General features: G+C 41.2%; 1 protein-coding gene across 8 annotated transcripts in view; it reads left to right on the top strand.

Moving 5' to 3' along the window:
• Positions 1-13,344, top strand: part of NOC2L (NOC2 like nucleolar associated transcriptional repressor) — a 127,341-nt gene that overhangs the window by 58,871 nt on the left and 55,126 nt on the right. The window contains exons 1-4 of one of the 8 annotated variants that reach the window (XM_083628627.1): positions 46-273; positions 1,809-1,988; positions 3,937-4,138; positions 7,836-10,162. In XM_083628627.1, the coding sequence (XP_083484753.1) occupies positions 254-273; positions 1,809-1,988; positions 3,937-4,138; positions 7,836-9,620 (2,187 nt within the window). In that variant the 5' untranslated portion in view covers positions 46-253 and the 3' untranslated portion in view covers positions 9,621-10,162. Of the gene's footprint in view, positions 1-45; positions 274-1,808; positions 1,989-3,936; positions 4,139-7,835; positions 10,163-13,198; positions 13,310-13,344 lie in introns of those variants that run through there. The other 7 variants (XM_083628628.1, XR_014551620.1, XM_083628623.1 and 4 more) reach the window with 7 other exon arrangements.

The following is a 13,344-nucleotide window of genomic DNA, read 5'->3' as shown; positions in this document are numbered from 1 at the left end:
CGGTTTTGGGTGTGTGCATGTGTGCGCAAAAACGCGCCCGCCCGCTTCGTGCCCTGTTCAAAGCCCGGTTCCGTTTCTTTCCCTCCGCTCGCCGGGCCCGTGAACCAAAAGATCAACCGGGGCCGGCTTCCCTCCCAGTCTCCTCCTCCTCTTTCTTCTTCCTCCTCCTCTTTGCTACTGTTGCATTTTGGGAGAGGAAGTGCCCGGACCACGTTGCTGCCGCTGGGAGCGGACGGAGGCGCGAGCGCAAAGCATGGCCGCTTCCAGCAAGAGGTGAGTGTGGCTTTGCAGCCAGGTAGCCTCGCAGGCGTTTAACAGAGCTAGCTCTTTTTCTAGAAGATGCACAATATCATAGAATGGTAGAGTTGGAAGGAATCCTCGAGGGTCGTCGAGCCCAAATCCTTAAGCAGTGCAGGAATCTCATCACGCGGTCCCGCCTCCATTTTGAAACCGGACCGGTCCCACCTTAGCTTTGCAAATGTGCTAGCTCCCAAGATATCTCCCAACTGTCCCCTTGGAGGGTTTGCATGGTTTGCGATAATTCGGGCTATGGAGAAAGAGAGTCATGGGAGTTCCCATCCGTTTCTCCTGCGCGTGTTTGCGGATTTCCCTAAATCGTGGGGGCTGCAAGGAACACCTGGGTAGTTAATGGAACAGTTTCTCATTTTCTAATCCCTGGATCTGTTTTTATTGGAATTCGTTACTTGTGTGTCTTCATGATCAGTGTTTATGGGGATGTTTATATCGTGTGTTTTAATTATAAGTGCTCATATTTTAATCTTTACGTAATTGGGTTTTTATACTTCGCTTAGGAATCTGCTTTGGCCTTAAGTAGATATACAGATAAATTAATAATAACAACAATAATAATAATACAAGTAATATACTTTTTTTATAAAGCTGGGGGGAATTCGTTTCATTGAACACAGTAGGAATTATTTTATTTTTTTCCTGAGAAACAGTGCTGAACTATATGGGCCATTGGCCTGACCCATCAGACTTCTTACTAGGTTTCAGGGCAGGTTATAGCAATTAACACGCAATGTTAAAAACGGTTTAAAACAACTTACAATCACCTTGAGGTATTCAGGGTCCTGGGACACATAAGGTTTTATAGGTCAAAGCTAGCCCTTTGAATTGAACCCAGAAACTAATCAGATACAATTGCTAAACGATAATAAAAATAACTGCAAGTCACAATGCATAAAACACCACAAAACATGCAAAAACCATGTAGAAGAATCAAATTGAGAAACAAGGATTCATAACTTATAAAATTATTGTTTTGAAATATCCTTGAATTTCTCTCTTCCCAGCTGCTTCTGCTGTTCTCAAAAGTGATGGTTTGGGAAAGGCTCCTAGCTAGAGCTGAAAGGTGGGGTAAGGCAGGTGGAAAAAGCCATTGCCTGATGAACAGCAGAAAGTCTCTCTCCCCATACAGTTCTTTAAATTTGTTAGTTGCTTTCTCTTGCCCAAAGTGACTTACAACCAAACAGACAGACCAAAAAAACCCCCCATAGATGCATTAAAACCAATTGTTATATACATAATTTAAATAAATACATTTAATTAATAAATAATTATCAGTAGGCAGTGCAGTCAGACCATTACAACTGAAAGAATGAGGTAGGAAATCCTCTGTTTGCCCAGGCTTGTGGCCATTCAATCCTGAGCTATGGTCCTTGGATGATGCTCTTGACATCTGAAAGGCAGATTTTTCCAGCGATGTTCACACCTCTCTTTGTTTTTTGAAACTCTGTTCTTTGTCTTTTGTTTACCCATTTTGTCCCTTGCCTCCCTGAGAACAGAAAACTCGCTGAGCTGAGTGTGGATGAGTTCCTGACTTCCGGATTTGATTCTGACGCGGACGACGAGTTGCAGGAGGAAGCCTTGAATTCCAGAGAGGATGGGGTTCATAAAAATCTCAGCCAGAATGGGAAGGCCCCCGTCAAGAAGAAAGGGGGGCTAAAATTGAAAGCTGTGGAAAAGTAAGAGAGGAAAACGTTCCTTGTTATTAGAATTTTCTGAAATGCTTTTCATTACGTTTTGAAAAGTACAAAACAAACCACAGAAAAGATTTTTTTGTTTTAAAAACATTTGAAATACAGTGAAGTACAGTGCATTAGAGTAATGGTTTTAGCTAATTTTTATATATTGCATCTTTGTAAAGCGCTTGGAGACTCTTGTAGTTTGAGGGTATATGAATTGTTCCAATAAATAATAAAATAAATGATATCCAACTACGGTTTAGTCAGAGCTTCCCCCCATAATGTTTTGTTATTTCATTTTATAGTGTATATAAATCAGAGAGCAATTCCAGCAACAGATGAAAATTAGAAGATGAAAAACAAATCTATAAAATAGGCATGTAGAATGAGTGCAGTTGCACATGGGTTAAAAAAAAAGCCCAACTAAAGACTTACCCCCTTATCAATTTATCAGATGCAGTGGTACCTCGGGTTAAGTACTTAATTTGTTCCGGAGGTCCGTTCTTAACTGGAAACTGTTCTTAACCTGAAGCACCACTTTAGCTAATGGGGCCTCCTGCTGCCGCCGCGCCGCCGGAGCCCGATTTCTGTTCTTATCCTGAAGCAAAGTTCTTAACCTGAAGCACTATTTCTGGGTTAGCAGAGTCTGTAACCTGAAGCGTATGTAACCCAAGGTACCACTGTATAGTTCCAGATTTGCCAGCCTTGTGATGAGTCGTCTTGAAAATGATGGTTCCACTGTATATGTAATGAAAGCACACCAAATCATGAAAAGTGTCTGGTGGTTCTAGCCCTTGTTAAAATGGCAAATTATGCATAATTTTCTCCATTATAGCTATACCTTGGAAGTCAAACGGAATCCGTTCTGGAAGTCTGTTCAACTTCCAAAACGTTTGGAAACCAAAGCGCGGCTTCTGATTGGCTGCAGGAAGCTCCTGCATCCAATTGGAAGCTGTGGAAGCCCCGTCGGACATTCGGCTTCCAAAAATAGTTCGCAACCAGAGCACTCACTTCTGGGTTTTGTGGCGTTTGAGAGCCAAAACGTTTGAGAACTAAGCTGTTTGAAAACCAAAGTATGACTATATTCAGATGTACTTAGAGGAGACCCATTGAAATTAAAAAAAGATAGAGAAAAGACAAATAAGAGGTGACATGACAAGTTTATAAAATTATGCATGGCATGGAGAACGTGGGTAGAGGAAATACTTTCTGCCTCTCCCATAACACTAGAACTTGTGGAAATGCAGTGAAGCTGAATCTTGGAAGGTTCAGGGCAGATTTTTAAAAAGTACTCCGTGCAGCACATAGACTATGGAACTTGATCTCCCAGGAGGTAGGAATGGTCACCACTTTAAAAGAGGATTAGAGAAAGTTATGGAGATTAAGGCTATCGTTGGCTTCTAGCCACAACGACTGCGCAGTTAGAGGCAGGAGGAGAGAGTACTGCTGTGTTTGGGTCTTGTTTGCAAGTTTCCTATAAGCATCTGGTTGGCTACTGTGAGAACAGGATGCTGGACTCAGTGGGCCTTTGGCCTGATCCAGCAGCCAGGCTTTTCTTAAAGTACCGTATTTTTTGCTCTATAAGACTCACTTTTTCCCTCCTAAAAAGTAAGGGGAAATGTGTGTGCGTCTTATGGAGCGAATGCAGGCTGTGCAGCTATCCCAGAAGCCAGAACAGCAAGAGGGATTGCTGCTTTCACTGCGCAGCGATCCCTCTTGCTGTTCTGGCTTCTGAGATTCAGAATTTTTTTTTTTCTTGTTTTCCTCCTCCAAAAACTAGGTGCGTCTTGTGGTCTGGTGCATCTCATAGAGTGAAAAATATGGTAGTTACAATTCCAAACGGTTGTGTGTCAAACCCCTGAAATGTACATCCAAGTTGTAAGCAATACCTTGTTTCTAAATCTCTGTACTTTCAAAGTCAGCTCTTGATTTTTATTTTATTTTAAAGAAACCACAATTCCTCTCCCCTGATCAGGAAAGTGAAGACAGGGAAGGCTTCCCAACACAAAGACCAGCTCTCCCGGTTGAAGGAACGGGATCCGGAATTTTACAAATTCTTGGAAGAAAACGACCGCACGCTGCTGAATTTCGATGCCTCCGATAGCTCTGATGAAGAGGATGGGCTTCACGTGTTGCCTGAAAAGCTAGAGGTGATTTGTTTCTGTTTAAAAAAAATGGTATTTGACAGATTATGGTGAATATTTCAGTTTATTCCTGCTTTCTGCTGCTGAGGTTTTGCTGCTTCATTGGGTCTGTTTACGGGTCTTTGTAATGGCTTTGTTTTAAGCCATTCTATGTTTTTTGCTTCATCTTGACTTTATTTTTCATGAGTTGCTTGGATACAGGTTGTTGTTTTTTTTGTAACAAGTGACTAATCATTTTATTTATTTGACTTATATACCGCCCTTCATCATAAGATTGCATGGTGATTCACAATATAAAAATACAAGGTAAAAGCAGAAATAAATAGTCAAAACACAACAAAACAATAACTCTTCCTTCCACAAGTAAAAAAAAATACTGATGCACTGTTAGTCCTTACTTAGGTTAGACCCATTGGGTGGTGCTCAGCTAAATGTTACTTGGAATAGTCCCATTGAAATTAATGAAAATGTGTAAGCTATGTCAGTTAATTTCAGTATTGAAGCCTTCTTGCTACAGTATGTCTATGCTGAATAAAACTTAGCTGAATACCACCCACTGGAATGAATGGGTCTGTCTGTCTTAGGCCCATGTATTTCAGCCGGTGTTCTCTCAGTAGGATTTGGTTGGCTACAACTACATTTGAAAATGGCAATTTAAAAAGCATTGATTCCTTAAAAACAGATCACAATAAAACAATACACCACACAACAATAAAATAAAATGGCGGCATGAAGCCTCAGTCTCCGGCAGGGAGGGAGGGGAACTCTTGATTCTATGAAGAAAACACGGTGTCATCATTTGCACATCTTGAGGCAGCGAATTATGGGAGACAGGCCATGACAGAAAAGGCCTTGTCTCTTGTCACCTGTCTGGCCTCGGAAGGCAGTGGGACCCAAGAGGAAGACCTCGGAGGCGAGCAAGAAAATCCATGGCTGGAGATGTTTTATTGATGTTACGATATGCTGTGTCTGCAAAGAGTTTTCCCAGGCCGAGGACGCAAGTTTTGAGAAAGATCGTGCAACATTTAATAATGAAATGGTGAGTTTACAGTTATATTCTGTATATACAATTTTCTACATTTGCTAAATGTGACAGTTTTGTGATATGGAAGGAAGTGAGTGACATCTGACTTAAAAGGACTAAGTGATTTAAATTCTCAGGGATGGGGAGCCCAGAAGCTGCTTTAAGATCCAGATGCTGTGAAAAGCAGGATATATTCTGTGCTCATGATAGTATTTTATTCTCTTGTTAATTATGCTGTTTTAAATTTATATTATATATTATATCCTTTAGCAATGTTTCCTTTTGAGATGTTTAAGATTTTTTTTGTTAGCTGTTCTGCGTTATTAAATGAGCATTCTATAGTTACCTCCTTTGTTTTTCAAATCTTTGTAACTATATTTTCAAATCTTTAAGATAGTACTTTAGTTTCCTGTTAATTGTGGTGCTTTGAATGTGTTACATGAATTTTAAGGTGCAAACACCTAGCAGCCTCTGCCCGCCCCCCCCCCCCCGGGAAATACCAATCCTTCAACCTTCAACAATTTAGGAAATATCCCCTTGAAAAATAGACAATTTATTTTAGTGGATATAACTTAGACAGGGCAAAAGCAGGGCTATTTTTAGCCTCCAGTTGAACTGTGAGACTCCCTCCCCAATAGGTAACAGGAAGGTCTTGATAAGAACTTTCCCAATATAGACTGGCTGAGTTCTTTTCACTCGCAAATACCTCAAACGTATAAATGGTTTAACTTCTGCCAGCCCTCTGCAATTTTTTTTTTTTAAATGGACCTGACAAAGGGGTATCTGCTATGTAAATGGAGACAATTCTTTGTCCATAGACTCTATGGATAAATGAGAACAGCATTTAAATAGAATTCTCCAGGAAAGCAATTAACATGTATCCTAATCTATGACTGACAGACTTTTAAGGATGTTTGGGATGAGAAATTTGATCTTTGATTTACATGCACAACCCATTTGTGTGACTTTTGCATGATGCTTTTGGGTGGTCCCTGGCTAAGGGGCTGGGCAATTTCCATGTGCCTTTGAACTGGTTAGTTCTGCTCTGGGCTTCCTTCCCCACCTCCCTGCACTTGCAAACAGAAGAATAAAGATCAGCCTTGCATTTGCCTCCTGGTTCCTGCCTTCCGCTCATTCTCTGACCAAAACATGAACTTAGGGGATTCTAGGTCCCTTGATGGGAAGTTGGACTTTAAAGTCAACCCCATGTTTTTGTATAACAAATGTATATTTAAATTTGACTTAAGGTGCACAAGGTTTTTTATTTAATTTTCCTGAAAAGGGATCCTTGTTTGGCATAACTATGGGACTCATTCAGTTGTCATTTGCATTCTCCTATGTTTCCACCTTCCAACCTACCACCAGCACAGTGATGCACTTGTGGAATCGCTATGGATGCATTGTGGCATGAATAAGGATTAGGCTTAAAACGTTTGCTTTTGGGCACATTACTCTCTTTTGTGCAAGTGAAAAATCCAAAACTCTTAATACACTATCCAGTAAAGGCCTAGAGCTAAACTTGCAATTGTGGCCATAATATCGTGGATGCGCCCTACTAAGAGCAGCTTCACACCAGTCTTGGACACTTAAACCAGTTTGCAATGTTAAGGAAGGTTCTACAAATAAAAGCACTTTCTACATTCATGAGTATTCACTTTGCGCATGCTAATTGCAACCCAGAAGGCTGCAGCTTTGTTAGTAACCAGTCAGTGGTTTCAAGTTGTGCTTGCGACCAGCTGGTGGTTGCGGGTTGTGCTTAATGGCCGAACTTCCAGCTGCAGGAAAGTTCGGAGGAAACCAGCCATTAACAGCGGCAGATTTTAATATGACCATTTTTTCCTTGTTATTATTAGGCTGCAAGTTACTTTTGCAGCTAAAACCAGACATAGGCACAAACACTTCCTAGCTTGCATATGTCTTAATTTGCTGCTCTACTACTGCATCAAAAATGATGGAAACCTATGAAGAATTATAGCCCGAGGTGGGTGCTACATCTGCACAGCTCCTCTGTTTTTTTGTATTTCTGTTTTTCATGTGACATTATCCTTGCAAGACTCCATGCATTCAGACAAATAGCCTGCTGCTTTACTATCTCTTTGATGAAACAAAAGTGATGAATGCTGTAGGGTGGGTTTTTTGGGGGTGGTTGTTCATTTGTTCCTTGTCCATATGCTCTCATCTGTTCCTGTTTTAAAAATTGCAGCATGCTCTTATCTGTAATTAATAATGCCACAAACTCTTACAAAGTCTATGTGGGGCGGGCAGGACTCTTCATTCTCTCTCTCATGAATGACCTGGAAAGTCTTCCTTGTGCTCAGAGAGTTGGCAGAGGAGGAGCTTGCTGGGACTGGGGCTGTGATACCACCAGCAGGGTAATTGGACCAGGCTCCCATGGATGATGTTTCAGAGCCCATGGAGCCCCAAGGCTGGTTGTCCAAATGCTGCACATCAAGCCTCACTTGCTGTTGGAATTGAATTACCATTCCTCCTCCTACCATGAGCAGAGATAGACTGCAGAAAGGCAAACAAGTGCTGTTCAGTAATGTTTTATCCTGGATTGTTTTGTTTGATGTTTTAAAGTGGTGTCAACCAGTTTGAGATTTTTAAAATTTAAAATACAAAGCGGTTTAGGAATGAAATGAATAATAATAATAATTTCATTTTCCTTAACTTTTTCAGGTAAGAAAACATGGTGCATCTGCCACTCACCAAGCAGATGAATCTGCCAAGTCAAGCCCAATGGCGGAGACATTAAAAACAATGGACAGTGATTTGCGCATGAAGGTGGAGAAGCTGTTCAACATTGCATACTTCGTTGCAAAGGAGAACCTTTCATTTGAGCTCTTCCCAATGATATGTGCGCTCCTGAGGAAGATTGGTATAAGACTAGGCGAGGCGCACACGGATGACGAGGCGGCCAAACAGATCGTGCATTGCATTGCTGAAAGCCTGCGTCTGGACCTCAGGGACAAATTGAGTAAAGCAGAGTTCTTTGGGATTTTGGCTGACGGCTCAACAGATAGGTTGGCTGTCGCAGCTGACATAATTTACTTTTATTATATATTTGAAGGCGGACTGAAGTGTAGTTATGGAGCTGTTAGGGAATATACTAGTGACAATGCAGTTCAGGGGACATCTACAATTGAGTCTGTTCTCCGTGACTACGTACCCGACTGGAAAAGCAAGCTAACGGCGATAAGTTTCGATGGGGCCGGTGCTAATATGGGGACTGTGTCTGGCGTAGCAAAACAGTTCCAGGACAACTGTCCAGGTTTAGTGGCAGTTCATTGTGTAGCTCACCGACTGGAGCTTGCGATAGGTGATGCCTTCAAGTGTGTAAAATTTGCTAGGGTCGCCGAAGATGTTGTGTGTGGTATATACACATTTTACTACAGTCGTCCTGAAAGAGCGAAGGTGCTGAAAGATATTGATGAAGTACTGAGTGAAAAAGCGCTTCGCCACATAGGTATTCGCAGAACCAGCTGGTTGCAGTCAAAGAACCGTGTTGTGAAGGCATTGGCAAACAATCTCCCACTAGTGGTGGCAGATTTGGAGCAGATTGTGAGTGGTTCTGGTGCAGAGTCAGAACTGAAGGAGTACTTGGAGCGTTTGAAGTCGGAACGGTTTGTAAGGTTTTTGTTTCTCATGCACGATGTTTTGAACACACTCGCGAGACTATCTGAGGCGTTTCAGAGGAAGTGTGTGTCGGTTAATGATGTTGAAATCAGTTTGGCTTCGGCAAGAGAAAGGCTGCGGAGGATGGTGAAAGAAAGTGGCCCTCAGCTGCGAAAATTTGAAAGTACCGTGCAATTGGAAGACGGCGTGTTAGTGTACAGAGGTGTGAAAATTGCTTGTAGTGCAAGTGAAATGGAGTGCTTTGAGGAAGATCGACGTGTCTTGCTGAGTTCAATTGTGGAAGGAATAGACAAACGGTTGGACAGTATCAGAAACGACAAAGTTCTACGAAATGTGGAAATATTTGACCCATGCAACGTACCCGAGCCAGTCGGTGAAAGGGACTCGTCTACAAGTAACCATGGAGAAAAAGAATTGAGTGAACTGATGCAAGCATTGCCTATCAATGTAAAAGTTGACAAGGAAGCCATCATGGAGGAATATCAGGATTTTAAAGTGTGGGCTCGGAATAAGAGAGTCATCACATGTGAAGAAGCTTGGCAGCGTCTTCAAGCAGAGTCAACAGCTTCTGATTCATATATTAATATATGTAAAGTTTTGAACTTTTTGCAGGTTCTCCCACTTAGTACTGCAGAATGTGAGAGGGGCTTTAACCAGTTAAATCTGATTAAAACAGACATTTGGAATAGTCGGCTTGTGACTACCGTTGACGACTTACTAATGATCCAGATGAATGGCCCCAACCTGGAGGTTTTCAATCCTGAAAATGCAATTAATTTGTGGTGGAAGGATGTTGCTGTAGAGCATATTGGAAGACCAGACTTCTAAAAAGAAAAACTATTTTCGAAACTGAAGTGTGTTAGCAATATTTTCTATTGTATAAGCAAAATTAAACATCTAATTCAATTTATTCATTCACCTTTTGTAACAAACTTTGCAGTTTTTTGTCCTTGTCATAGTACTCATAATAAATTGTGCAGTAATCTTAGCAAATGAATTAGTGTTACGCTACTGTAATGATCATGATGCCACTTACAATTGGTTTATGGATTTAGCACTAGCACTACATAAAATATTACTGACATACAAAGCTGTGTTACATACAAGTGTAGCACAATACTTTATATAATGCACACACATATACATATACTGGTATTTATAAAAATTAGTTATTCAAATGACATGGTTGGCCGCTATTGCTAAGGCTGAGCCCCATATAGGTTTATAGTGTCCCAGTAGCAATTGCTATTAAAAATGTGATATTGAAAATGTGTCACTGGTGTGAATTGTGTATTCGTTTGCGTGTTTTGAAAAAAGATGACTGGAATTGGTAAAATGTGCAACTGAATCATTAAATAAATTAACATTGACAATATATACAATTCAATTTTTGCTTTGTAGTTGTAATAAAAAGAGAGGGAGATAGACATTCCATTGTGTAACCTAAGTTAGAGGAGCTTTTGGCAACTGGCTTATATATCTGAGTTTCTAACATTGATAGGATGTTGGTCAACTAAATGTTACTTGGAATAGGCCCACTGAAATTAATAAAAATGAGTAAGCTGTGTCCATTAATTTCGGTAGGTCTACACTGAATAAAATATAGCTGAATACTGGAATGAATGAGGCTGACTGTCTTATGCCCATTTGTTTCACTGGGTGTTCTCTGAGTAGGATGTAGTTGTCATTTTAACATTTAGTGGTAGCCAATTTTTAAAAAATAACCGAATCCTTAAAATAAAACTACGCCAATAAAACAATGCACCACAGAGCAACAAGATAAGATAAAAGAGCAGCATCAGGAGCTTTTCCACCCCCATCATTCAGCCTGCACGTGGAGAGGTTACAGGGAACTAGGCAGAGGGCCTTCTCGGTAGTGGCGCCTGCCCTGTGGGATGCCCTCCCATCAGATGTCAAGGAGATGAGTTATTATTATTATTATTATTATTATTATTATTATTATTATTAATACCCTGGCCAAAACTGTGCTTGGTGGCTAACATCAAATGTATAACACATTAACATAAAATCAGGCAGTCAATTAAAATACATCCTAAAATCAGATCAGGATCAGAATAAAATCCAATCAGATGGCAACCTGCAGATTAGGGTTGGGGACCTTAAACTGCTCACCAAGCCCAACTGTTTGTGGTGAACTTATATGGGCCTGTGAAAAAAATTAGGAGGCCACTTTCATGCAAGTTCTTATGAAAGGGGAGAGGGAGTCAGACTGAACCTCGGCCAAAGGCCTTTAGAAGACATCTGAAGGCTAGGGAATATTTTGATGTTTGATGTCTTGCTGTGTTTCAATTTGTTGGAAGCTGCCCAGAGTGGTCCCACTGTCATGTCTCAGTAGACCCAAGAGCAAAGCCTCCCAGAGCTCCTGGGAAGATTATTCTTGGAATGGGCTGGATCAGGCCTGTTGCCCTGCTAGTTCAGCATCCTGTTTTCATAGTGGGCAACCTGATACTTCTTTGAAAGCTTGAAAGCAGGATCTGAGCACAGCAGCATTCTCCCCCTTTGTGATTCCCAGCATCTGGTCTTCATTAAGACGCATAACGGTCCCCATCGGTGGAGGCCTAACATAGCCATTGTGGCCTAGCAGCCCTTGATAGCTCTCTCCATGAATTACTCTATATAGTCTTTTTCTGAAGCCATTCTCATTGGTGGCCATCACTGGTGGGTCTTGCGGTAGCTAGTTTGTGCTTCATAATCTCTTGAAAGCAAAATTATCTTACCTCATCTACAATGGAGTGCTGTTGGTTGATAGATTCAGCCCATAAATGTGCTTCAGTGGTTGAATTGGTTGGCACATGAGTACTGTTAGATTGTACAAGGGTTTACGATGGCTATATATATCCTGGATGAAATTCCTTACAGAGGTCACCCTCTGGAGTTCTAAGTATCCTAGTGAAAATTTTAGCTGCTGTCATGAGCTCTAGGAAAAAGCTTAAGAGTAATGATGTGGGTTTTCCAGAATGTTTTTTCTCCAGGTACCCTAAATTTGTATCATGGTTATTTTTTGTTTGTATTACTCCAGAGTATTACTGGGCCAGAGTTTAAGTCTGGAGGGTTCTAGCCAACTAAGTTTTACTCAGAGTAAACACACTGAAATTGATAGACTTGTTAGGCCCACATTTAAAGCACTATTATGCCACTTTAAACAGTCATGGCTTACCCCAAAGAATTTTGGGAAGTGACATTTATGAAGGGTGGTGAAAGTTGTTAAGAGACCCCTATTCCTCTCACAGAGCTTCGATTCCCAGAATTTCAGGAAAGAAGAATTGCTTGTTAAATCACTCTTGGGGATAGTAGTACCGTCAGAAGAATGGGGGTCTCCTAACAACTTTCACCACCCTTCATAAACGTCACTTCCCAATCAATGGATTGACAACATGATAACACTTGCAACGTATGAATGGATTGCTTATAGACATAGATTTCGGACAAATATATTGATATCTGTAACAGGTTTATGCAGAAGGCAGTAGGTTATTAGCAGCCATATGTAAGGATAATAATATCACTTATATCTATACCATAAGCTGTAGAAATGAAATTGAATTTCCAAAATGTATTACACCAGGCTTCCTCAACCTCGGCCCTCCAGATGTTTTTGGCCTACAACACCCATGATCCCTAGCTAGCAGGACTAGTGGTCAGGGAAGATGGGAATTGTAGTCTCAAAACATCTGGAGGGCTGAAGTTGAGGAAGCCTGTATTACACTGTACTTTTGGCACGTTTTTTCTCTTCCACATTTTAAAAAAATTCCTTTTATCACATTTCTGTAGAAATGAAAGCCTTTCAATTAAATACCAATTAAAACAAAAACATGTGGCACTTCCCAGGATTCGTTGGAGGAAGCCACGACAGAAGCCCTGATTCTGTTCTGACAGTACTCATTGCTATGGAGTACTGTTGCCTTTTTAAAATAACACTTTGGTTGCTCATGGCAGCCATTCTGTGCTGTGACACCTTGGCACTTTTATCGAACTCCAGAGGCTTTAAGACCACTATTTTCTCCGTCCCTGACTGCCCACTATGATTTTGGGGTGGGGTGGGGAGTTGTAGCCCAAAACCTCTTGAAGAGCACCAGGTGGGGAAAAAGACTGTGCAGATAACCATCAGGTCTGCAAGGTTTTGGATGAGGCTAGACTTTTCCAGCCCTACATAAGCATGCCAGTGATTGAAACTCTGGGACCTTTTGCACGCAAAGCATGTGCTCTTTTTATTTTTAGCGAAGCATGTGCTGTAACCATTGAGCTTCCCCTGGCATTTGAGGGGTGACTACACAGGCAAAGAGTCCTCTTCCAAATCTGCCTTCCAGGTATCTGAAAAACCTGCTGCCGACGGCTTATTACGTCTTTATGATAACATCTTGGCATCATTGTAAAATCTTTTGCAGGAAGCCAGTGATGATGAAGATGATGAAGAAGAGCAAACCAGCAAACGGAAAAAAGTGGACTTCATCAATGTAAATTTGAAGATGGTGGAGCATTGGAAAGCAGCTGCAGAGGCAAGAGATGAGGCCGTTTGATTTCCTTCCCACTC

The sequence above is a fragment of the Podarcis filfolensis genome (genome assembly GCF_964270895.1).
Source record: "Podarcis filfolensis genome assembly, chromosome: 8".
In the NCBI taxonomy this organism is placed as follows: domain Eukaryota; kingdom Metazoa; phylum Chordata; class Lepidosauria; order Squamata; family Lacertidae; genus Podarcis; species Podarcis filfolensis.
Note: the sequence above shows the minus strand (reverse complement) of the source record. Positions and strands in the feature narration are given on the sequence as shown.